Raw genomic sequence first — 26,924 nt, 5'->3', positions numbered from 1 at the left:
TCAGTAGTTGTGGCTCGCAGGTTCTAGAGCGCAGGCTCAGTAGTTGTGGCGCACAGGCTTAGTTGCTCCGCAGCATAGGGGATCTTCCTGGACCAGGGATCGAACCCGTGTCCCCTGCATTGGCAGGAGGATTCTTAACCACTGCACCACCAGGGAAGCCCCACACCTTTTTCTTGTCTTTAAACATATGTTAGTTAGTGCTTTATGCTCACTTTAATCTGCCACTGGCCCCATCACTCTTATACCAACTAGATTCAAATATTATTTTAGCTGCCTAGCCCCTTAGGAGCAGCTGCATTTGTGATCTTAATTTAGAGATTATTTAAAGGTTTTGTTTGTTTTGTTTTAATAAATTTTTATTGAGCTATAACATATTATACAGAAAAGTACGCAGGATACAGTTAATGGATTTTCACAAAGTAGAGGTAACCATGTGACTGGCACACAGAATATTCCCAGCACCCAGAACCCATTTCATAGCCTTTTTCAGTCACTATCCCCCATGATGTTACTATCCATCATCCTGACTTCTAATACCCCAGATTAATTTTTGAACTTTATATAATAATACAGTATATAGTTTTTGTGTCTTGTTTCTTTCACCCAGCATTATAATTGAGAGATCCATCCATGTTGATTGTTGTTGTACTTCTTTGATTTGAATTGCTTCATGGAATTATATGAATATTATTAAGGGTGCTGTGCTGAAATGATCAGTTTTATGAATGTATTTTCATACTTCTAGTCACAATACATAACTCTGGCAGTTTAGGTTGTTTCATCTCTGTAGCTCATTTCAAACTTCGGGGTAACGTTGTAGGCTTGTCCTACTTTATTTCCAACTTATCATATGTATCGAAGAAGAAAAAACCTAGGAAATTTATTAATAGCATTAATTTAGAATACTTGCATTATAAAACACATAAAAATAAGGGCTTCCCTGGTGGCGCAGTGGTTGAGAGTCCGCCTGCTGATGCAGGGGACCCGGGTTCGTGCCCCAGTCCGGGAAGATCCTACATGCTGCGGAGCGGCTGGGCCCGTGAGCCATGGCCGCTGAGCCTGCGCGTCCGGAGCCTGTGCTCCGCAACGGGAGAGGCCACAATAGTGAGAGGCCCGCGTACCACAAAAAAAAAAAAAAAAAAAAAAAAGTTCCTTTTCATCCATTTCTTAGGTGTCTCACAGTTTCTATAGTGTTATGTTTTTATAGTTTTATATTAGAAAATATATGTAAGGGGCAATATTAGGGTAGGAGATTAAGAAGTACTACTGTGTATAAAATAAGCTACAAGGATATATTGTACATTACATGGAATATAGCCAATATTTTATAATAACTATAAATGGAGTATAATCTTTAAAAATTGTGAATCACTATGTTGTATAGTTGGAACTTACATAATATTATAAATCAACTATACCTCAATTTTTAAAAATATGTATCTCTATATATTTAGATCATTTGAAACAATAGGAGGACATGACCTTGACCTAAATACTGGTATTTCTGAGACTGCCTGGTAAGCTAGCTGTGGAAGCTACTTGGATTTTAATGACACAGAAACATCAGATCTCTGAGGGCAGCAGGATTTATTTGCTTCTGTGTTCTTCCCCATTTCAGTGTCCTGAATTAGAAATTCTTCCAAAAAAGAAACCCAGTATAAAAAGTAAAGTGCTTTATAGATGAGAACATGCCATTTGACAAGTTTCAGGGCATTTTATTGAGTACTGTGAGGCTGGGGGTAGCATAAGTTACCTGAGAAATATTGTGGAATAAGGATATTCTGTGTTTTGTTTGAAGAGAGGCAAATCTAAAATTCTTGAGTGTTCATCAGTATTTTCCACTGAGTTCTAAGGTTAACAGCAGTTTGCTTACGTTTAAAATGAGAATAAGTGTTGCATCAATACCTCTCTTTAGAGGAAGCCATTCTAATTCTGAACCTTAAGTGAATACACTTAAGGGGGAGCCATGGAACATGTTTTATACTGTACACTGTGGAAAAGAGCACCAGAAACAGGCAAAGATGAGAAAAAGGATTCTGCTGATGGAACAAGAGAGATTTCCTAAGACAAAATGTGTTTTCATGTAGCCTTTCTAAAAAAAACTAAGTATTAGCACTCAAATTTTAACAGTTCTTGAAAACAATCAGTGGCTACCACCAAGAGGAGTTTGCCCTTCAGAGGTGGGAAACAAGAAAAGATACTGAGAGAGGAAAAAGTTGATTTAAATTAAAATTTTTGGATGAAATTTTTTCTGATTCAGAGATAGGCTCAGTAATGTTAATTGTCTATTTGTATTGAGAGGGTTGGGAATAAGAGGAAGAAAATGTAGAAAAACACACAATTTGGAGATTTGTGAGTAAATATTAATGATTTTATTCCCCCAAATCATCTTTTCTTTAAAGTGAAAGATGTGAGTAGTCAGCTTTATGAGTTAGTTTTCAAATAATAATTCAGTCTATAAGAATTCTGTTAATTCAACTTTCGTAATTCTCTGTGGGTAAACACAAGACTCTTGTCTCCTTACATATTGACAATTCTAATTATCCGTACTCAGAAAGGGTTTTGAATACTAGATACCACAATTTCTTTAAAATTGAAATATTTTACCCACAAAGTCTCACTGTTATATTCATGAGTCATGTTAATTTGGAGTTTCCATAAATGCTATAAACCAAATGAATTATCTCAGTACATGTATAGGGCTATAGCCTATTTTATTTGTTGAAATAGCTATTTTAGTTGAAATAGCGTCATTAGAAAAACAGGATCGCTTTTTACAAGTTTTAAGGGTTTTTTTTTCTGCAAAGCTTGTGACATCTTTTTTTTTTTTTCTGTTTTGGAGTATATATATATACTTCGTTAATGAGACTTGTTTTTTTATTCTTCTGTTTTTCCTCTAGATAAAAGTTAAGCAGCTAGAAGAACAACTACATTCTTTTACTGAAACTAGTTCACAGAACGACCATCTACGCAAGTTGAATAAGGCACTAGAGGGCAAATATGCTCAGGTGTGATTAATAGCTATAAAACAGATTGCTTCTATGTTGTTTTAATTAGCTTTTAAGAAATTGGTGACTTTCTCCCCACCTCACCATATGATCCCAGAAAGATGAATATTCTCTCACTTGACTCAATTTATCAAAAATATTTTAAACACCCTCGATGTACAAGGTTCCACTCAACCACAGAAGAATTCATAAAGATGCCTGAAGCAGTATTGGGACATTCAACTTGCATGCTCTAATTGCAGGATTAGTAATGTACTCGGCAGACTTTATTATAGAATAGAAGGTTATGCCTTTCAGAAACAAAATAGATTGTATTGTGAGCATGCATAGGGAACATCATCATGATGAAAGCATCGAGAATCTCTATCATAGAGGAAGTGGTTTTTTAATTTGAGCCTTAAAACTTTCGGCAGACGTGAGGAACAAGTATCTTTGGGTTTTTAATTACAGGCGAACACAGAACTCATTGCCAACAAGATATACCTGCAATAGCGCACTTGAAAGAGGTATTAGTAGTGAAGGTGCTTACTTGTTAGCATGGTGGCTATTGAGACTGAGACTATTGAGACTATTACAACTGTTCATAGGTCACATAACAATTTAACATTAACAGAGAAAATTAGACAAAGAAGATATCTAAAACATTTAGTGAAGAAAATAATCCAGGAATATGTTACTAAAAGAAAGTGATTCAGTGATTTACAAATTTATCACATTATTTAATTTTAATTTTTAACAGTGTAAGCATGTGTAACTTCTTTAACTATAACGTTTGTGTATGTATACCCTTGGTAACCAAGCAACTAGAATGTGTCTTCAAATGGAATGCTGCTAGGGTTCTAACAATCTGACTATACTGGTAAAGGGGACCTCATTAGATATGCTTTGTTTCTTCATGAGGACATACTTTACACTAGTATTTTCTTCATTCTGAAAGCAAAGGAGCACATTTTTAAGTATATTTTCCATCCCAGCTTCATTTAGAACGTTGTGTTGTTTCTCATAGTAAAGGGGGCACTCACTGAAAAATAATTCTAGGTTTAGTTGATTTTGTCTTTTTAAATTGGTGATGCCTCCAAGAAGAAGGAAGTTTCCAGAGAGGCCTGCATCTTCAAAATTACTTGAAAGCCATAGGCCCCGTGTCAACAATGTAAAGAAACGAAGTTTATCAGTTGTTTTGCCCAGTGTTAGGCCTACAGACCATGTGACCTTTGCACCTACCCTGACTTCTGTGAGGTCTTCTCAGGAGATCGGAGACTCTGAGATCTCTCTAAAGACTCTTTTGAATGCCATTAAAACCATGGAGGGAAGACTGGAAGGTAAAATAGACATTCTTGCCTCAAGACCATTAAAAAATGATGAGTCACCAAATTTTCTTCACCGGGATTCGGTAAGTGAAGGCCACAAATTAAATCATAAGGAAATTTCAGATTTATACAACAGTGAAGAAAAGTAGTAACATCTAGAAAGATAACGTTTGGAGGTGTGAGTAACAACAAGGAAAGAACTTCTTCACAAACAGGAAAAACTGGTGATGTAGATCAAAACCATCATTCTGGCTATTGCATACTTAGTTTTTGTTTTGGACACAGAAATGTCATATTTGGCTTAAGAGTAACCATTGAGATTTTTAATCTAATTTTCACTTTAAAAATTAATGCTAATAGTCTTAACATTTACCGTAAAATGGGTAAAGCCTGATTTTAAAGTAGAAATACATAAATAGAAGCCCTGAGAACTTGAACACTGGAAAATACTTTCCAAAGAAAACTTACTAGAGCATCCATCTTTGTTTGGTATTTAAAAATAGAAAGTACTATAGCTTGTCTTCTAGAGTTAACTACAATTTAGACCCTTTCTGTAAGCACTTTTGCTAGTGGCCTTTTCATTTTTATAAATATTTTATAAACACTGGTAAAATTATAAAAACTATATTCTTCCTAATGTACTTTTCTAGAACAAAGTCCAATATGTTTTCAAAACCTTATAAGTTAGCATCTTTTGTACTATTCTTGAATCCTTACAGAAGATGTTAAAGTATTTTTAATGTTACAGGTTAAAAGTTATAAGGAAGTATAATATTGAGGAAGATGTGGGGAAAAGGCATTCTTCTTTGCTGCTGTTTGGAATGCCCTTTTCCTGTGGAGGACAATTTGGCTTTATCACTTTACACCCACAGTTGTACTTTTTCCTACAGATACACTAGCTTGTACATAAGACATGTTTACAAGGTTACTTTCTGAAGTATTGTTTGTTATTAGCAAAAGACTAGAAACAACCAAAATTCCATCAGTAAGAGGCTGGCTAAATAAATCATGGTATATCCATAGTTTGGAATACTGTTTGAAGATATATTTATCTTAATCATAACATATCTATTATTAGGTTAAAACAGTCAAGGTTCAGAAGAGTATACAGAGTATTTTACTATTTGTGTGCAAAAGGGTTGGGGCGATGAAGTATACATATGTATTCACTTTTGAATAGAGTCTCTCTAAAATGAATCGTAATAAATTGGCAACATTATTTTCGAGGAAGGAAACTGAGTGGCTGGGAGATTTTTCACTTTATCCTTTTGTTCCTTAAGAGTAATGTGAATGTGCTACCCTTCCAGAATAATTTTATGAACATTTTATTTTCAACATAAGTAAAAGTAGAGAAAGGATGGTCTTTTCAACAAATGTGCTAAAGCAATTGGGTATCATATGCAGAAACAAAAAAACAAAATACCTTTGATCCATACCTCTTACCATATATAAAAATTAACTCAAAATGGATGAAAGCCCTAAAACCTAAAACTGTAAAACTTCTGAAACATAGGATGAAACCATTGTGATCTTGGATTACACAAAGATTTCTTAGATTTGACATCAAAAGCATGATCCATAAAGGAAAAAATGTAACATTGACAACGTATGCTCTTCAAAGACATTGTTAAGAAAATGAAAAGCTACAGGCTGGGGGAAAAAAACATTTGCAAATCACATATCTGATAAAGGTCTTGTCTCCACAGTTTATTAAAAACTCTCAAAACTCACTAAGAAGGAAAAACAATCCGAAAAAAAAAGGCACAAAGTATTTTATTTATTTGGTGAACACACGTTTCACCAAAAAAGATATACGGATGATAAATAAGCACCTGAAAAGATGTTAAACATCAGTCATTAGGGAAATGCAAATTAAAACTGCAGTGAGATATTACCACACACTATTAGAATGTCTAAAATTGAAAAACTGATTACCCCAAGTGTTAGTGAAGATGTGGAGGAACTCTCATACATTGCTGAAGGGAATGTAAAATCACTCAGCCACTCTGGAAAATAGTTTGGTAGTTTCTTTAAAAGTGAGACATATTACTACCATACAACCCAGCCATTCCACTCCTATGCATTCACCAAAGATAAATGAAAGCAAATATCTACACAAAGATCTGTATACAACTGCCCAGAGCAGCTCTACTTGTAACAGCTTAAAACTGGAACAACTCAAGTGTTCAGCAGAATACTATTCAGCAACAGAAAGGAAGAAGTATTGATATATAAAGAAGAGTGAGTGAATCTCAAAATAATTGTGCTGAGTGGAAAATCATTCAAAAATGAGTACATAAAATATGATTTCATTTATATAAAATTCTAGGAAATAAAAGTGAATTGATTGTGACAGAAAACAGGTCAGTGGTAGCCTTGGGTGGATGTGTAGGAACAGGGAGAGATAGAAGTGGGGGAAATTACAAAAAGGCATAAGGGAACTTTTGGGATAATGCAAGTGTTCATTATCATGATTATGGTTTATACATATATCAAAATTGTACACTTTAAATATACATAGCTTATTGTATTTCAACTATATCTCAGTAAGGCTGTTTTTAAAAATGTGAATGTATTATACTAAAATTAATTATTTTTAAATGTTTAAAATAACATTCTTGAAATGACAAAAACAGTAGCGATAGAGAACAAATTACTGGTTGCCAGGGGACATGGGATGAGTTTGGGGGAGGGTGTGAACACAGAGAAGTAGCACAAGTGAGTTCTTTGCGGCAGTGGAGCAGTTCTGTATCTTGATTGTCGTGATCACAGGAATATGTGCATGGGGTCAAATTACATAGAGCTATGTGCATGTGTGCATACACAGATGAATGCAGGTTAAAAAAAATGGTGAAGGGCTTCCCTGGTGGCGCAGTGGCTAAGAGTCTGCCTGCCGATGCAGGGGACACGGGTTCGTGCCCCGGTCCGGGAAGATCCCACATGCCGCGGAGCGGCTGGGCCCGAGAGCCATGGCCACTGAGCCTGTGCGTCCGGAGCCTGTGCTCCGCAACGGGAGAGGCCACAACAGTGAGAGGCCCGCGTACTGCAAAAAAAAAAAAAAAAGTGAAAATTGTAAGTTTTGTAGTCTAGTTAATCTCATTAAAGTCAATTTCCTGGTTTTAATGTTGAACTACAATATAAGATGTCATCATTAGAAGCAGGGAAAAGAGTGCATGGGGACTCTGCACTAATTTTATAAACTCCTGTGAGTCTGTATTTCAAGATAAAGTATTTTTTAAAAGAGTAGTATTTAGAATAGTATGATGAATCTGAAACAACTGTGTAGATATACTAAAAGTATTTCAGAGATGTAAAATTCTAATACTTCTAATTAGGATTAGGACACTATTTAGAACACTTCTGTAACACTGTTTTCTTGACACTATTTAGTACTTATTCACCTTTGCTTTTATGATATTAATTTACGTTGTATTTTCAAATTCTGTGATAATCAGTTTCTCCCCCGTTTTTCATCTTAGCATCATTGTCTTATCTCCCTTACCTTCATTCTGCGCTTTCATAGAGATTGACATATATTAGAGATTTGCCCATGTTTATTAACAGATTTTTTTTGCTTTGTAGTTTTAAGGGGAAAAACAGCTACTAAAGCTAGTTTTTATTTACAATAATATATAAGCATATTTAATTAAACATTTTAAATTTGGTTTCTAAATTGCTGTGTCTTATTCTAATTGCTGATTGACTGTGCTTTGGGAGAATCATTTATCATTTCTTTTTTTCTACTAAGGTGAAATCCATTCTTGAAAAGAAAGAAGGGGAGCTCTCACGAGTTGTGAAGGGTCGGGCTGCAGCCCTGAAAGAGAGTCAGAAGTTGAAACGTGACCTCGAAGCTTTGGAGGACAGGGAGAACAAGAAGGCAAGACATCCATCCTCTCTGAAATCTGTTACTGAAATGAAGCGCTTCTGAAATCTTTCATGAGCCATATTCTTTCTTTTCTTGTTACCTTTAGTAAAAAAGAATGAGGATTGATCAGAGGAGGATTTTTTTTTTCCTAAAGAAAGGATAACTTTAGAAGAGCTCTAAAATATTTCCTTTAAAAATACATGATTTAACTCCCAATGTTTTTTTTTCTTCCTGTCTTAAAATAATCAAAAGTCCTATTTTTTTCTGTTGAAACACATCTGACCTTGGTAATAATAACCACCTACTTATGTATTATTAATGTGATATAACACTGTTAAGATTTTATGTTAAGTCAAATTACCAAATGCTTTCTGCTTAACAGTGTGTGTACTTAGTGGGAAGAGAGGTAACATCCCAAACTTCTTGACAGCAGGTGCTAGATTTTGCCCCTCTGAAGAGGGCTGTGAGTCCCATCATTCTTCAGCAGCTTCCACTTATGGTCCTCTTTCCTCAGATAATTCTGATGGGCTTCAAATGTGTTATCTTCTTCTGACCCCATGGTAAGATAGCTGAGGAGGGCTAGCACAGGCCAGTCTGGGGCCACCTCTAGACCCAAGAAGCTGTTGGTCCTTATGTCTCTAGTTAATATATGTGCTGTGACACGACAATAGTTAGGATGCACTGCAGAGTTCTTCATAGGATCCATATGATCTAGGGTCTAGTTTTCTTTTTCTCAAAGTCAGAATAACTTAAGAAACAAAATAAATATAAAATATAATTTAATTATTCCTCTTAGCATTCTACCAGACCTGGTTTCCATACTCTTCTAGAAGTCATGGGACTCAGCAGAAGAATAACCAGAAAAGATCAAATATCTTTGTCTTATTTCATTTTCTATTAGGTGGGAAACCTTCAGCAACAACTGGCAGAAGCTAAAGAAGACAACTGCAAAGTTACAATCATGTTGGAGAATGTGTTGGCTTCTCACAGTAAGATGCGAGGCGCTCTGGAAAAAGTGCAAATAGAGCTTGGGCGGAGGGATGCAGAGATTGCAGGCCTCAAGAAAGAAAGGTACCAGAGATTATTTTTCTGTCTTTGTACTTGTATTTTTCTGCTGCCTTGTAGTAAAGAACAGAGTGCAGTCAAGAAACAGTCATTTTCTATTGATTCCCTTGTGAAAATAAAGTAGTAAAATGGTATTTAAAGAACTAGCAAATTCAGGAAAATCTGGAATTATAAATAAAAATGATATCCAAAAATTCTCATATTTTGTAGTGATGTAAATAAGTATGTATTCTAGAAATTCATGTGATATATGCTGTTTTATCCTTGCTGTTTCCTACACCATTTATACCTGCCCTTGGGTCTACAGAATGGTAACTGTCAAGATTAAAACCAAGTGTCTACTTCTGTTTGAATTAATTATCCATTTATTAGTATCCTATTTATTTTAGATGAATCAGTCTGAGAACTACTTTTAGCCATGTTTTATAAGTGAACTCCTTTAAATGTTTCAAAAATTACATAAAAGTTTCCCTTTTAGGTTAATGAACAAATGGTTTGAGTTTAATCAGACCTCTAAGACATATTGTAATACGGTAGTGGTACATATTGCCTCTGTGTTATGGGAGAACAAATGAGTTTCATATTCTTCATTGTGCTTGTTTTTTTACATATTATGAATCTGTATTACCTCTGAACTTAAAAAAGTCAAGGGGATGGTATTAAAAATAGTTTACTATTCACAATAAAATTCTGGGTAAAAAGCAGAAATCTCAACAGCAAGCCAGTCCATACAGAGGTGATATATTTTTGTACTAGTAATATATATAGTATAAAGTTACCAGCCCGTAAGTTAGTCATTAACATGTACTGATACTTTAATATATAAAGCCAAATTGAATCATAAATGGGACAAGTTTTTAATCCATAGGAAAATTAGTTTCTTAACCTGAAGCTGAGGCTACTAATTGTCACCTGCCAACTCTCAGATATTCTGAGCATCTGTAGCCCACTGCATATGCCATTTGGGCTTCCTGGAAGGTGCGCTGTAACTCCCAGTGGTATCATTCCTAGATGGTACTTTTCTATGGTCACTCTCCCTGTGCCCTTCATTTACAGGGCTCTAAATCAACAGCAGGTACAGAAGCTGGAAGCAGAAGTGGACCAGTGGCAGGCCAGAATCCTTGTCATGGATTTCCAGCACAACACTAAGGTAGAAGCCAGGTTTTTATAGATGATAATGTTGATATTTTTTATTTTATTGGGATATTGCTATTTTGGAAAAATGGAGTAAAACAATCGGGTAAATTTCCTTTCCATTCAAGTCTGAGTTTTGTACAGTGACATATTTCCAAATGGGAAATGGGTCTGTGATCTTACAGTGAACCATTTATTGGCAAACCAGGACCATAATTATGCCTAACTCTCTATCTTATATGGTCTGCATTCTTTTCATGTATTAATGCATAAGTGAAGTTAAAGGGCTTAGAAAACAACATAACTTTAGTCAGAAGTAGCTAGAGTGATCCCACTTAATAAGGAGGCATACTCACATGTTTATAGGTGTATACACACATGAATATGTATCTACACGTATGCACACATATAAAATAGAGATATTTCCTATAAAAAGCTTTTTCTAGAAGGATATACAAGGGACAGTTGCCACTTCTTATCTCTCTAGGCAGCGAGACCAGAGGGTCATAGGATCAGGAAGGGGAGTTTAACTGGTTTAAAACCTTAGAAATTAGGATAAATAAGTTGGCTCTATTTTCCAAAACTCTCTAGTGACCAGTGGAGCATACCCTTCCCATCACCTTCTAAGAGTCTCCTAAGGACTGTCTGTAATAAGTTCTCACATATATATATTCCAGGCATCTGGAGTCTTTGGTTCTGGTTCCAAATAATTATTGTTTCAAAGTTTAAAGAGTGAATATACAGTGTTATGGACTTCTTGTATCTCTTACAGTGGAATTTAAAACAATCTTCTTTCTTCTCTCTTTCAGATAGAGGCTCTACAAAAAGCTCTAGATGTAGCTGGAGAAGAAAACAGGAAACTGGCTAAGAGCCTGGAGCAAGCTCTCCAGACAAATCATCAGCTGCAAACAAAGCTTGATCCTGTTCAAGAGAAATTGGAAAGCAAAGAACGTGAGCGACGGAATTTGGAAACCTTCATGTAAGGGCAGTATAGTCACAGTGGAATTAGGGAAGAGCCTCTGGGAGAGAAAGTTTGGCTAATTCACATAAACCAGTTAAACCCTTTTTCCCTACTTTGAGCTAGTACTCCCAGCAGAGCCATGTGAAGGAAGCAGGCATAGTTGAGCAGAGCAGATATTAGCTGGCTGGGGTACGCTCCTTTTCAGCTCTTCCCTCATCTAGTGTCGGTCTTCTTCCGTACATGAAGGTTTAAACCAAGTTGGAAGGGATACTTACATGTTTCTGCCAAACCTTTTCTATCAGAAGCTTATGTGTCCTTTAAAAGCATGATTTGGAAAAGGAGAAACAGAAGCATGGATGGGAATAACCCCTCCAGGAGTGGGATAATTCCATTTAAGCAGCTGCTAAACCATTCATTGTTTTCCATTTTTTTCCTGAGATTAGTTAGGTCAAACCCATCAAGTTCAGGTCAAGCCACTAAAGTTTTTGGTTAAACTTTATCTAGGCAAATAGGATTTAGATATTAATAACATCCCATGAAAATTTATACCCAAGGGAAATGCATTGTGCACGTGGATCTTTATTCCTTTCACGTAGTGAACATACTGATATAGCAGACAAGTATAAGCTAAAGCAAAGAAGGTATTTTTCATATTTGTAATCTGTACAAATTTTATATTCTGGTGAAATGTTGCTGGCTCAAGACTACTCAGTATTGGTTAAAACAAGAGCATGTGTTTCACTCTTTTGGGTGGATCTCTTTATATTGAATAACTTTTTGTTTTTTAATGCTGTAGGTAAATGCTTATTTCTTCTTCTTTCTGTTAATGAGTTCCAGATCAGTGATTTTTACCTGGTGACTGATCTGCTTCTCATTGGTAAATGACGCCTACTAAGATGTTTTCTAAAGGTGATTTATCATGTCTCTTTTTCAAAACAGAGAACGGATGAGTGAAGAATCCAAAATAGAAGCAGAGTTGCATGCTGAACGCCTAAATGCTCTAAGAAAGCAGTTTCAAATTGAGAGAGAAACTGCAAACAAAGCAGCACAACGGGAAGTGACTGAGGTATGGAGGCAAGTGACAAAAGTCTCCCTCTAGGTGAATGCCTTTGAAGAGGAGAACCAACTACAGGATTTCCGAGAATGGCTACAGTTGTTCTTTGGTCCTTCTAATCCCCCTTTTGCCAGCAAGCCAGATACGTCTCTATGCTGTTTGTAAATTAACACACAAAAAGTTTCTGGGGCCTCCCTGGTGGCGCAGTGGTTGAGAGTCCGCCTGCCGATGCAGGGGATACGGGTTCGTGCCCCGGTCTGGGAGGATCCCATATGCCGCGGAGCGGCTGGGCCCGTGAGCCATGGCTGCTGAGCCTGCGCATCCGGAGCCTGTGCTCCGCAACGGGAGAGGCCACAACAGTGAGAGGCCCGCATACCACAAAAAAAAAAAAAAAAAAAAAAAAAAAAAAGTTTCTGATATACAGTTATCTGCCCAATGAAGGAATGCCTTGGTGACAGCCTTCCCATTGGAGAATAATAACTGAGTGGGAAGGAGGAGACTGCCATCTGCTAGACAGATGGCAAATCACCTGTCTCCTCAATTCACTTAACTAGCATCCATCATGCACCTACCTCCTCCTAAGAGGCACAAGTAAAAACAGCAGAAGATGTGGTCCGTGCTAAATTACCCCTTATTTAATTGTCATCTCCACTCTTTACATGAGACAACTAGGAAGACATCAGAAGATGTTTCCTGGATAGCTAGAAGCTGTGTACAATTTTAAAGGAATTCAAAAGTAAGGGAAAGTTTGCTTTAGGCTGGTTGGGTGATCGAAGAAGAGGGGAAGCTTGACGAAATTCAACAGGGTTGAGACTGGCAGAGCTGACAGGGCTGTGACACTCTATGTAAGAGGATGAACAAAGCTTAGTTACAGAAATAAATAGGACATGTGAGCAAAGAAAAAGGATTTGCCTCTCTTGATCAGAGCAGAGACTTTAGGAAATTTCTGAGAAAAAGGGGTTAGCTTAGATGAGACCAGCTGGTAGATGGCCTTGACTACCAGAACGTTGGATGGACAGTATTAGGTAACAGTAGAGCACTGTAGGTTTCTGAGAAGGCTGTGAGCACAGTTTTAGGTAGGTTAGTCTGTTAGCAGTGGAGAGTAGGTAAGAATGAAGAGAAACTGGAAACATGGAGGCTCAGGGGAACTAGAGCAGTAACTTTGGGCTTCAGATGATTAGAGCCAATCAAAGTGTTTCTGTTGAAAATAGAGAACAATCAAATCAAAAATCCATTTTAATTAATGGAAAAATCAGACACTAAATGTATCATAAGCAAAGGGGAGGGAGTAATTAAAATAATTCCAAGACTTGGTTGGGGTGGCCAGTCTGTATTTTGCCAAATTTAGCGTATTTAGCAATTGCACTTGACAGCGCACAGTCACAAAATCAGATTCAACCGTTTATATGGTGCTTTGTAAATTGAAAAAGCACTGTATAAGTGTTAAAAATATTATAAAAATAATTTCTGTGGGAAACAAAAATGGGCACTGAAATTAAAAGTACCTTTATTCAGAGAGAGTTGTTCAGAATATTTAAAAGTTTAAATCCTTTTAACAGGGATCAGTAAAGATGGTGAACTTGTGCAGGAGAGACCAAGGAACAGTATGAGTGTGATGTCTTGAGCAGTTAGTGGCAGGGGTGGGCTCAGGGTGCACTGTTTAAGACTCCCAGCGCTGCCTCTTATTAGCAATGTGTAAATTTACTATCTGTGCAGATGACTTCACTTCTGAGTCTCAGTTTCCTCAATCAAAATGGAAATCATCACAACTGCTTTCCAGGGTGGTTTTGAGGGTTAGTTTTTAGGGCTTACCCAGTTTTGACAAAGCTGTGATTGAGGTAATGGTGGAATATCTAACAGAAATTTAGTTGGGTGATAATAAAAGACTAACACTGTAGTGTGAGGTTAGGATCTGAGGGAATGAGCTAGTATAAAGAGAAAAGGTAACAAATAATTTGACTTTTTTCTTTGAAATGTTAAATACTTACCAGCCACAGAGAATACCACCCTCCTATCGTCTCCCTCCTCAGCTGCCGTCTCTTCTTCCTAAAAATCCAGTGGTACTCATTTAAGGGCATAGGAGGAGGGGGAACTCTGTAAAATGATTTAAGTAATGTTAAAAGATAAATTGAGGAATAATAAAATTAAGTTTATTTGAACAAAAATCAATTTGAATCAGGCAGTATGCAATCAATTGCAATAGAAAGGCGCTCTGAGGAGTTGTATAAAATGAAAGACTTTTATAGGCAGAGGGGAGCAGGAACAAGGAAGTTATACTAGGCAAAAAAGTAGATTAGTTAGTAGTAGCAGAGTTACTTCCTTTAAGGGACGGCAGGGGTCTGTCAGGCAGATTACTCACCTAATGCTGATCAGGCCATTCCTGATTGACTGGTTTAAGAGTCCTTTTCTGGGAGAGCCAAAACTGTAATTAAGTCTCAGTTTGGTGACATAAGGTTTAGCATAAGTGACTTCATTGTGGGCCTGTTGTCTTGTTTTTAATAGTAATCACTATGTTATTTTTCCACTAGACAAGTTTATTAAAATTTCTAAACAAAAAGCAGTATTCATAAGAAGTATAAACTACTATGTAAATAAGCTACAAGGATATATTGTACAGCACAGGGAATATAGCCAGTATTTTATAATAACTGGAGTATAATCTATAAAAATTTTTAATCACTACATCATACACCTAAAACTAATATCATAAATCAACTATACCTCAATAGAAAAAAAGCAATATTATAAAAATACATGCAAGGATAGTCAATAACTGATAGGTGTATTTACATAAACTCCGTATAATTTATTTTCACTTCTCCATACATGAGGTCACAAGTGACAGAAAGAGACGAGCTTAAGCTTTAAAAAAAAAAAAAAAAAAAAAAACCTTTAAAGCACAGCAATGAGCACTGAGCAATTAGTGTGTGCCAGGCTCTATATTTCTTCTCTGCCTCCTCTTGTTTAACTGTTACATGAATCCTATGAAGTAGGCTATTCACATACTTTTCCAATGATGAACCTGAAGCTTAGGGAAGTTAATTATCTGAAATTACTTGACTAGTGTGTGGTGAAGCTGAGATTTTAACTTCTGTCTGATTCCAAAGCCATGCTCTTAGAAAGCAAATGACGAACATACATTTACATTATCTGTTCTAAGAAAAATTGTGTTCTTTAGTGTTAAAAATTATGAAAATCACTGAGAGTGTTTCTCCACAAATCTACTTATTATTATTGCCTCACTTACCCTCCTTTTTTAAATATCTATTTATTTGGCTGTGCCAGGTCTTAGTTGCAGCACACAGGATCTTTAGTTGTGGCACACAGGATCTAGTTCCCTGACCAGGGATCAAACCCGGCCCCCATGCATTGGGAGCACAGAGTCTTAGCCACTGGACCACCAGGGAAGTCCCATCACTTAACCTCCTTTTTAAAAGAAAGGTCCAAAGAGAACAAAATATAGGGACACAGCTAAACATAAGCTTCTCTTACTGAATGGAAGGTTAAAATGTTCTAATTTTCCCTTTGTATCCCACAGCTGAAGAAAGCCCTTGATGAAAGCAACTTCAGATCAGTGGAAGTATCCCGGACCAACCAGGAGCTGCGGCAGAAACTTACAGAGTTGGAAAAGATACTGAACAGCAGCAAGGAGAAAATAAAGGATCAAAAGGCCCAAATTAAGTTCCACTTGTCAGCTAAGGCGAATAATGCTCAGAACATAGAGAGGAGGAAGGTTGTATGAGAAACCCTAACTCTCCTCTCCTCCTTAGTATCTGATGAGGATCCAGGCAGGCAGTGGTGTCTGGGGAAGATGGTTTCAGAGCCCCACCACCACCACGTGTTCTCTGGGAATTACAGCTACACCTGGGAAGTGGGCAGATTGCCTGGGGGGAGGTGGGGGGAGACTCTTTGTCCCGCGGACATACTGCTGCATCCGTGTTTGGTTTCTCATTAGCTGCCAGTGTCACATTCTGGCTCCCCAGCTGTCTCTTCCACAGTGATTGTACAAGACTTTGCTCTTTCGGGGTCAGGGGGCTGGATGGGAAGGAGAGCCCAGCAGGAACTGGTAACTGTGGATCTCATGTGGGATTCTTTCTGTCAGCCTATAGGCAAAAAGAGCAAGCCAGTTTTTCCACTGATCATCTTTCTATGTTATTTCCACATTTACTTTCAGCAAACAGAAACAGAATTGAGGCAAGTGGAGCTAATTAAGGATCAGTATCTGAAAAAAAGCTATGAACAGGTAGATGATTTCCACACACTCTGTTTACCATTCACATGAAATCCCAAACTTGGACAGGTTCACCAACCGTCTCCCTCTTTGTGCCCTACCAGTCACTGAGTATCCAGAAATGTGTATCTGAAATGACTAACCTACAGCAGGAGATGCAGCTGTTGGCCAAGAGCCAACATGATCTGTCAGCTCAGAATAAACAGCAAGAGCTGCAACTCGAGGCAGAGCAGAAGAGGAGGTGGGAGCTGGAGCATCGGTGCCAGGTAAAAGGGTTCCTAAGATTCATCTCAGAGATTACCAGCAAAGGCCATGTGCAAAACCCAGCATGAGGGCACCTGGCTTTTCTAGGCTCTATAGAAGAAGACAAACTTACAAGTCGTTCATCTTAGCTAAGTCCTTAAAATCATATCTAGGAATGAAGCCTGGAGCTTTGACTATGGCACCTCGTCTTCATGTTCAACTTAATAAAAATGATACTCATTTTTAAAGAACGACTAAAGCTCACATATGCAAAGTACTAGTTACTAAGTAAAACTTGTGAACTTCATAGTCTTTCAGGAACTTTACACCCCTTGGTTCTTCCCCGTAGCTCAGATACATCTGTTGCCGTTACAGGACTTTTATCTACTCCCAACCTAATGAAAAGCACATTTTATTACGGAAAAGGGACTTCAAGAGACCATCAAGCTCTTGCCTTCCAACAGAGATTGTCTGCTATGAAAAGTATTCCCCAGTTCTGGAAAGAGATGTTAATCATCTTTTCTCAGGAGAATCTGTAAATCAAAATCTATAATCATATACACAAATGTATACTGTAGGTTAAACTGAAAATAATAGTTTTTATCCTATAGTCTGGTAGCACCTGGAGTTAGAAAGTACCCCATCATACTTTCATAATTTGGTTGCTCATTTATTACAATATTGAAGCTTTTCCTTCCATATATAGTACATTGGGAGTTTGTAAAAAATCTTTGTATCACGTTTTCAGGAATTGGAAGAAACAGTTAGACACCTGAAGAAGTGTAAAGAGGCAACAGAGGATAAACTGAAAGAAGCTAGTATGGAATCAGAACAGGTAAGCGAGACCCACAGACATGAAGACTTAGACAAGCTTCCTCAGACACGATGACCCTGAAACACAAGTCCGTGTGATATCCTTCAGTAACACAGTTGTCAGGAGTGCAAAAGGCAAGAACCAATACCTTAGTATAGCCTCCGTTATAAAGAATAGTTTTAGATTAAGATTCTGTGTCTTGATGAGACATCATAGAATGCTAAAATATTGATTGACATTGACTAATATTAACTTGGTAGTCCAAGCCCCTGAAATTCCAGAAATCCCTGGAATTGGGATTGACATATATACACTAATATGTATAAAATAGATAACCAATAAGAACCTGCTGTATAATAAATAAAAATTCAAAGAAGAAGAGATTCTTAAGCTAAAGGTATCACAGTGACATTGCTGCCAGTTTATCCCTTTTGTAGCCATTAAGTTACATGATAATATGACTGTCAGAATGGTATATTAAAAGGAATATGGGGGGGCGGGGTGAAGACGGTGCACTAGGAGGATGCGGAATTCGCGTCTGCTCACAACGAGGGCACCTACCAGGCACCTCGGGGACCACGGATACCTAAGGGGACGGGAGGAACCCCCAGAGACCAGGTAGGACCTGGGGTGTGGGGGGGAGTGAGGGGGGAGGAGAAGCTGAGGTGGGACAGGACTGGCACCTGACGGGCAGCTAGGGGAGGGGAAGGGATTCCATGCCTGAAGGGGGAAATTTGGGTACCACTGGGAGGGCAGAGGATCAAAAGGGAGCAGGGCCAGGTTTCCCCTGCCCACTTGGGCCCCTGGGAACCTGCTGAGATCCTGGGCCTGACCCTCTGCCCACTGAGGCCCCCTCCAGCTGTGCGGGTCCTGAGGGAGTGGGAGGGAAGGGGGAACAAAAGTAAAGGCTGGACCTGTGGGACTGGCACCCCTGAGGGGTGGCTGGGGGAGGGGAGGAGTTCCTACACCCAGCGGGACCCACCCACAGTTAGGGGTCCAGCAGCAACGGGGGAGACCCTGGAGGAGACAGTGGGGGAGGGCACAGAGGAATGGAAGGAAACAGGGCCAGCGCTTTCCCTGTTGGGCTCCTGGGCCTAATCCTCGGAGCCTCCTCCCTACTACGCAGAGCCCAAGCCCCACCCCTACACCCTCCACCCAGGGCCCCACCTCTACACTCAGAGACCCCCTCCAAGGCACTGGGCCTAAACCCTACCCACACACCCTCATTCAGGGCCTTACCTCCAAACTCCAGAACTCCACACTGCAGAGGCCCTCCCTTCCTTCCACGCAGGTCCTAAGCAGAGGCCCTGCCCCACACTTGAACATCACCCCACCTAGGCTCCACCCCCAGGGCCTTTTCCTGCTATGGGGGTCCTGAGCCTAGGTCCTGCCCCACCTTAAACCCCACCCCTGCCTAAGTTCCACCCCTGCCTAAACCCCACCCCCCCATAGCTAAGGCTTTTTTTTTTTTCTCTCTTAGATTGGGGTTCTGTTTTACCTTGTTGACTAATTGTTGATTCTCTTATATTTTTATATTTCCTAATCTTTTATTTTTCTAATTTTATTTTATTCTTTATACTTTGTTATTGTTCTCTCCTTTTGGCTTGTACCCCCCTTTTCTTTTTCTTTTTTCTGTTGTGGTTTTATTTTACCTTGTTGCAGTTGTTTCAATTATAGTTTTATATTTCCTAATATATTTTTTATCTTTCTAATTTTATTTTCTTTTTTATTCTTTGATATTGTGCTGCTCTGGTCCTTTTTTTCCTTTTTCTTTTTTCTTTTTATTTTTTTACAATGCCACAAAACTTGCAAGATCTTGGTTCCCAGGACAGAGGTCAGGCCCGAGCTCCTGTGGTGGGAGCTCCAAGTCTGCTGCACTAACAGAGAACCTCAAACCCCAGGGAATATTAATGGGAGTGAGGCATCCTGGAGGTCCTCATCTCAGCACCAAGACCCGGCTCTATCCAACTGCCTGCAAACTCCAGTGCTGGACGTCTCAGGCCAGACAACCAGTAAGATAGATAGGAATACAGCACCACCCATCAAAAAAAAAAAAAAATGAAACAACCAAAAAAAAAATGTTACAGATGAAGGAACAAGGTGAAAACCTAAAAGACAAATAAGTGAAGATGAAATAGGCAAGCTGCCTGAAAAAGAATTCAGAGTAATGATAGTAAAGGTGATCCAAGATCTCGGAAACAGAATGGAGAAATTACAAGAAACATTTAACAAGGATCTAGAAGAATTAAAGAGCAAACAAACAAACAGTTACTGAAATTAGAAATACTCTAGAAGAAATCAGTAGAAGAATAACTGAGGCAAAAGAATGGATAAGTGAGCTGGAAGATAAGATGGTGGAAATAACTGCCAGGGAGCAGAATAAAAGAATGAAAAGAATTGAGGGCAGTCTCAGAGACTTCTGGGACAACATTAAACACACCAACATTCGAAATATAGGGGTCCCAGAAGAAGAAGAGAAAAAGAAAGGGACTCAGAAAATATTTGAAGAGATTATAGTTGAAAACTTCCCTAACATGAGAAATGAAATAGTCAATCAAGTCCAGGAAGCACAGAGAGTACCACACAGGATAAACCCAAAGAGAAACACGCCAAGACACATTAATCAAACTATCAAAAATTAAATACAAGGAAAAAATGTTAAAAGCAGCAAAGGAAAAGCACAAATAACATACAAGGGAATCCCCATAAGGTTAACAGCTGATTTTTCAGCAGAAACTCTGCAACCCAAAAGGGAGTGGCAGAACATATTTAAAGTGATGAAAGGGAAAAACCTACAACCAATATTACTCTACCCAGCAAGGATCTCATTCAGATTCAACAGAGAAATTAAAACCTTTACAGATAAGCAAAAGCTAAGAGAATTCAGCACCACCAAACCAGCTTTACAACAAATGCTAAAGGAACTTCTCTAGGCAGGAAACACAAGAGAAGGAAAAAACCTACAATAACAAACCCAAAACAATTAAGAAAATGGTAATAGTAGCATACATATCAATAATTACCTTAAATGTAAATGGATTAAATGCTCCAACCAAAAGACACAGACTGGCTGAATGGATACAAAAACAAGACCCATATATATGCTGTCTACAAGAGACCCACTTCAGACCTAGGGACACATACAGACTGAAAGTGAGGGGATAGAAAAAGATATTGCATGCAAATGGAAAGCAAAAGCTGGAGTAGCAATTCTCATATTAGACAAAATAGACTTTAAAATCAAGACTATTACAAGAGACAAGACACTACATAATGATCAAGGGATTGATCCAAGAAGAAGATATAACAATTGTAAATATTTATGCACCCAACATAGGAGCACCTCAAAACATAAGGCAAATGCTAACAGCCATAAAAGGGGAAATCAACAGCAACACAATCACAGCAGGGGACTTTAACACCCCACTTTCACCAATGAACAGATCATCCAAACTGGAAAGAAATAAGGAAACACAAGCTTCAAATGATACATTAAACAAGATGGACTTAATTGACATTTATAGGACATTCCATCCAAAAACAACAGAATATACTTTCTTCTCAGGTGCTCATGGAACACTCAGAATAGATGATATCTTGGGTCACAAATCAATCCTCAGTAAATTTAAGAAAATTGAAATCGTATCAAGTATCTTTTCTGACCACAATGCTATGAGACTGGATATCGATTAACTACAGGAAAAAATCTGTAGGAAATACAAATACATGGAGGCTAAACAATACACAGCTAAATAACCAAGAGATCACTGAAGAAATCAAAGAGTAAATCAAAAAAATACCTAGAAACAAATGACAATGAAAACGGTGACACAAAACCTATGGGATGCAGCAGAAGCAGTGCTAAGAGTGAAGTTTATAGCAAAAAAACCTACCTCAAGAAACAAGAAACATCTCAAATAAACGACTTAACCTTACACCTAAAGCAATTAGAGAAGGAAGAACAAAATAACCCCAAAGTTAGCAGAAGGAAAGAAATCATAAAGATCAGAAATAAATGAAAAAGAAATGAAGGAAACAATAGCAAAGATCAATAAAACTAAAAGCTGGTTCTTTGAGAAGATAAACAAAATTGATAAACCATTAGCCAGACTCATCAAGAAAAAAAAGAAGACTCAAATCAATAGAATTAGAAATGAAAAAGGAGAAGTAACAACTGACACTGCAGAAATACAAAGGATCATGAGAGATTACTACAAGCAACTCTATGCCAATAAAATGGACAACCTGGAAGAAATGGACAAATTATTAGAAATGCACAACCTTCCGAGACTGAACCAGGAAGAGAAAATATGAACAGTCCAATCACAAGCACTGAAATTGAAACTGTGATAAAAATCTTCCAACAAACAAAAGCCCAGGACCAGATGGATTCACAGGTGAATTCTATCAAACATTTAGAGAAGAGCTAACACCTATCCTTCTCAAACTCTTCCAAAATATAGCAGAGGGAGGAACACGCCCAAACTCATTCTATGAGGCCACCATCACCCTGATATCAAAACCAGACAAAGATGTCACAAAGAAAGAAAGCTACAGGCCAATATCCCTCATGAACATAGATGTAAAAATCCTCAACAAAATACTAGCAAACAGAATCCCTACAGCACATTAAAAGGATCATACACCATGATCAAGTGGGGTTTATCCTAGGAATGCAAGGATTCTTCAATATACACAGATCAATCATGTGATACAACATATTAACAAACTGAAGGAGAAAAACCATATGACCATCTCAATAGATGCAGAGAAAGCTTTTGACAAAATTCAAAACCCATTTATGATAAAAACCCTCCAGAAAGTAGGCATATTGTCCTCAATGGTGAAAAACTGAAACCATTTCCTCTAAGATCAGGAAGAAGACAAGGTTGCCCACTCTTACCACTATTATTCAGCATAGTTTTGGAAGTTTTAGCCACAGCTATCAGAGAAGAAAAAGAAATAAAGGAAATGCAAATCAGAAAAAAAGAAGTAAAACTTTCACTGTTTGCAGATGACATGATACTATACATAGAGAATCCTAAAGATGCTACCAGAAAACTACTAGAACTAATCAATGAATTTGGTAGTGTAGCAGGATACAAAATTAATGCACAGAAATCTCTTGCATTCCTATACACTAATGATGAAAAATCTGAAAGTGAAATTAAGGCAACACTCCCATTTACCATTGCAACAAAAAGAATAAAATACCTAGGAAGAAACCTACCTAAGGAGACAAAAGACCTGTATGCAGAAAACTGTAAGACACTGATGAAAGAAGTTAAAGATGATACAAACGGATGGAGAGGTATACCATGTTCTTGGATTGGAAGAATCAACATTTGTGAATATGACTATACCACCCAAAGCAACTTACAAATTTCACAATTTGTATGGAAACACAAAAGACCCTGAATAGCCTAAGCAATCTTTAGAAAGAAAGACAGAGCTGGAGGAATCAGGCTCCCAGACTTCAGACTATACTACAAAGCTACAGTTATCAAGACAGTATGGTACTGGCACAAAAACAGAAATATAGATCAATGGAACAGGATAGGAAGCCCAGAGATAAATCCACTCACATATGGTCACCTTATCTTTGATAAAGGAGGCAAGAATATACAATGGATAAAAGACAGCCTCTTCAATAAGTGGTGCTGGGAAAACTGGAGAGCTTCATGTAAAAGAATGAAATTAGAACACTCCCTAACACCATACACAAAAATAAACTCAAAATGGATTAAAGATCTAAATGTAAGGCCAGACACTATCAAACTCTTAGAGACACTCTATGACATAAATCAGAGCAAGATCCTTTTTGACCCACCTCCTAGAGAAATGGAAATAGAAACAAAAACAAATGGGACCTAATGAAACTTAAAATCTTTTGCACAACAAAGGAAACCATAAACAAGATGAAAAGACCACCCTCAGAATGGGAGAAAATATTTGCAAATGAAGCAACTGACAAAGGATTAATCTCCAAAATATACAAGCAGCTCATGCAGCTCAATATCAAAAAACAAGAAAACCCAATCCAAAAATGGGCAGAAGACCTAAAGAGACATTTCTCCTAAGGAGATACAGATGGCGAACAAACACATGAAAAGATGCTCAACATCACTAATCATTAGAGAAATGCAAGTCAAAACTACAATGAGGTATCACCTCACACCAGTCTGAATGGCCATCATCAAAAAATCTACAAACAATTGGGCTTCCCTGGTGGCGCAGTGGTTGAGAGTCCACCTGCCGATACAGGGGACACGGGTTCATGCCCCGGTCCGGGAAGACCCCACATGCCGCGGAGCAGCTGGGCCCATGAGCCATGGCCGCTGAGCCTGCACGTCCAGAGCCTGTGCTCCGCAACGGGAGAGGCCACAACGGTGAGAGGCCCACGTACTGCAAAAAAAAAATCTACAAACAATAAATGCTGGAGAGTGTGTGGAGAAAAGGGAACCCTCTTGCACTGTTGGTGGGAATGTAAATTGATACAGCCACTATAGAGAACAGTATGGAGTTTCCTTAAAAAACTAAAAATAGAACTAGCATACGACCCAGCAATCCCACTATTGGGCATATACCCTGAGAAAACCGTAATTCAAAAAGAGTCATGTACCACAATGTTCATTGCAGCTCTATTTACAATAGCCAGGACATGGAAGCAACCTAAGTGTCCATCAACAGATGAATGGACAAAGATGTGGCACACATATACAATGGAATATTACTCGCCATAAAAGTAAACGAAATTGAGTTATTTGTACTGAGGTGGATGGACCTAGAGTCTGTCATAAAGAGTGAAGTAAGTCAGAAAGAGAAAATCAGATACCGTATGCTAACATATATATATGGAATCTAAAAAAAAAAAAAAGAACAAAAAAGGTCATGAAGAACCTAAGGGCAAGACGGGAATAAAGACACAGACCTACTAGAGAATGGACTTGAGGATAAAGGGAGGGGGAAGGGTAAGCTGGGACGAAGTGAGAGAGTGGCATGGACATATATACACTACCAAACGTAAACTAGATAGCTAGTGGGAAGCAGCCGCATAGCACAGGGAGATCAGCTCGGTGCTTTGCGACCACCTAGACGGGTGGGATAGGGAGGGTGGCAGGGAGGGAGACGTAAGAGGGAAGAGATACGGGAACATATGTATATGTATAACTGATTCACTTTGTTATAAAGCAGAACCTAACACACCATTGTAAAGCAATTATATTCCAATAAAGATGTTTTAAATAATTAATTAATTAATTAAAAGGAATATGGACTCGTCTCTTGTGAGTTTGCCAACAATGACACTTACTGGGCCCTTAAGGAAGTTACATTTACTTTCTGTAACTCATCAGTTACCACTTCTATAATAGTCAGGAAGTTATTACCTACCACTGTTACTCTAATAGATGGCTTGGAGTAAGTTTCAATAAATGTTGGCTCCATTCTCATTCACCATACAAGAGGAGACATGATATACAATGAATGTCATTTCAAGCATCTTTCCCTCCACTTCTGATAAAGAGAAAAGTGGGGTTTGGTTTGGGGGTGGATGGGAGTGTGTCTGTCGTCAGGATGCACAAACAGACCTGGAAAATACTTTAGCTTTGTAGCTTTCTAAAAGTTAAATGACAAGCAGAGCTCTATTTTCTTATCTCACTATTTTGTACTCACACTGTGACCTGGTTAATACAGGACAAGTACATAGTAGCACAAATTTATAAAGGACCTATTATATGGCTGGTGCCGTGCTAGGTGATGGAGCTACAGGGTGAAGAAGCCAGAAGAAGCCCCTGCTCTCATCGAGCTTGCCTTCTCCCAAGCAAGAGAGAAATACACTCGTCTCTGAGACCTCAGAGTCAAAACATGAAAATGCTGTCCATGAAACATAAATAATCAAAGGGGGAAAACCAGTCATTTTACTTTTTATTCTAGAGGATATGTTCTACAGCTATTTTGAAGCAACCTTTATATATAATAAAAACCTGTTGGCTCTACCTTCAAAATCACAAAATATCCCAAATACACAGAAAAGTGCTAGGCACATATAGGCACTCAATAAATATTTGTCAAGTAAATGAATACTGATTCTAGATCATCTTCAAAGGCAGACTATTAGAGGGACTGTTTTCAAGTCTAACAGATCATTTGGAAGTTTGTGCTTAGGAGCTAAAGTATAAAATATTTTGATAAAGGAAATAAAAAATACCATTTACACTAAGCTGGTGCAGTGTTTTTACTAATTCATTCTATTACCTTTATAAAGCACAGCAGGAAAATCTAGGCTTTACAGTTCAGGGACTTTGGAGAAGTGTTTAGTCTTAGAGAACAGAACTCAAAGTGTGGTTTGAACTACCACATGAATGTTCAATGCCATCTTGTACTTTCACTCCTATCTTAACTTTCTCCCGAGCCCTCTCACCTCAGTTCACATCCAGGAAATATTAACAAATGCATGAAAATCAGCAGGTTTGCATTCATTGTTTAACTCCATATTCAGAAATTATTCTCTCATCTATAGAAGGATGTGTATTATGCAAACAGGTTGCAAAGACCATGCAGTTAGAATTTGAGTCTTTTAATATCTAGGTAAAGTCTCTTGAACTGGCAACTATGGGAAGAAAACTTCCAGTTTAACTAATATGAAGCCCATTTGCTAATTGTGGGGGGAAATAAAGCTTTTAAATTATACAGTGTAAAAGGAAAGAGTCTCGGGCTTCCCTGGTGGCGCAGTGGTTGAGAGTCCGCCTGCTGATGCAGGGGACACGGGTTCGTGCCCTGGTCCGGGAAGATCCCACACGCTGCGGAGCAGCTGGGCCCGTGAGCCATGGCCGCTGAGCCTGCGCGTCCGGAGCCTGTGCTCCGCAACGGGAGAGGCCACAACAGTGAGAGGCTCATGTACCGCAAAAAAAAAAAAAAAAAAAAAAGAGTCTCTTGAACTAATACACAAAAAGATTAAGTGTTCCTTTGTTGTAAATTTTAATGAGAACATTTGTATGTGCAGGTAACAGCTAAACTGCAAGAAGCTTGGCTCTGGTTTAAGTGCAAATGCGATGGCCCACAACTTGAGCTGACCAAAAACCCGTTGCAGAGGGAAGACAGGTGGCGGAAAGAGGTGGAATATTTGTGTGTCTTAAGCAATTCTGGATTTGTTCCTTCTCAGATTTCTAATTACACAAGTTCTCTCTTCATCCAGCTACTCTCCACTAATCTGTAGATTTCTTTAAACTACTGTTTGGAAA

The 26,924-nt window shown here is 38.2% G+C and overlaps 1 protein-coding gene across 1 annotated transcript in view; it reads left to right on the top strand.

Moving 5' to 3' along the window:
• The window catches only part of CCDC150 (coiled-coil domain containing 150), a gene marked incomplete at its 5' end in the record, with an annotated part of 90,743 nt that overhangs the window by 63,301 nt on the left and 518 nt on the right, over positions 1-26,924 (top strand). The window contains 11 exon segments of the mRNA XM_079709617.1: positions 2,901-3,008; positions 8,064-8,192; positions 9,082-9,251; positions 10,302-10,395; positions 11,189-11,358; positions 12,280-12,406; positions 15,933-16,127; positions 16,569-16,637; positions 16,730-16,891; positions 17,617-17,703; positions 26,687-26,797. Coding sequence (XP_079565743.1) covers positions 2,901-3,008; positions 8,064-8,192; positions 9,082-9,251; positions 10,302-10,395; positions 11,189-11,358; positions 12,280-12,406; positions 15,933-16,127; positions 16,569-16,637; positions 16,730-16,891; positions 17,617-17,703; positions 26,687-26,797 — 1,422 coding nt within the window.

The sequence above is a fragment of the Hyperoodon ampullatus genome (genome assembly GCF_949752795.1).
Source record: "Hyperoodon ampullatus genome assembly, chromosome: 8".
NCBI classification, from domain to species: Eukaryota; Metazoa; Chordata; class Mammalia; order Artiodactyla; family Ziphiidae; genus Hyperoodon; species Hyperoodon ampullatus.
This window is presented reverse-complemented; position numbering and strand designations above follow the sequence as displayed.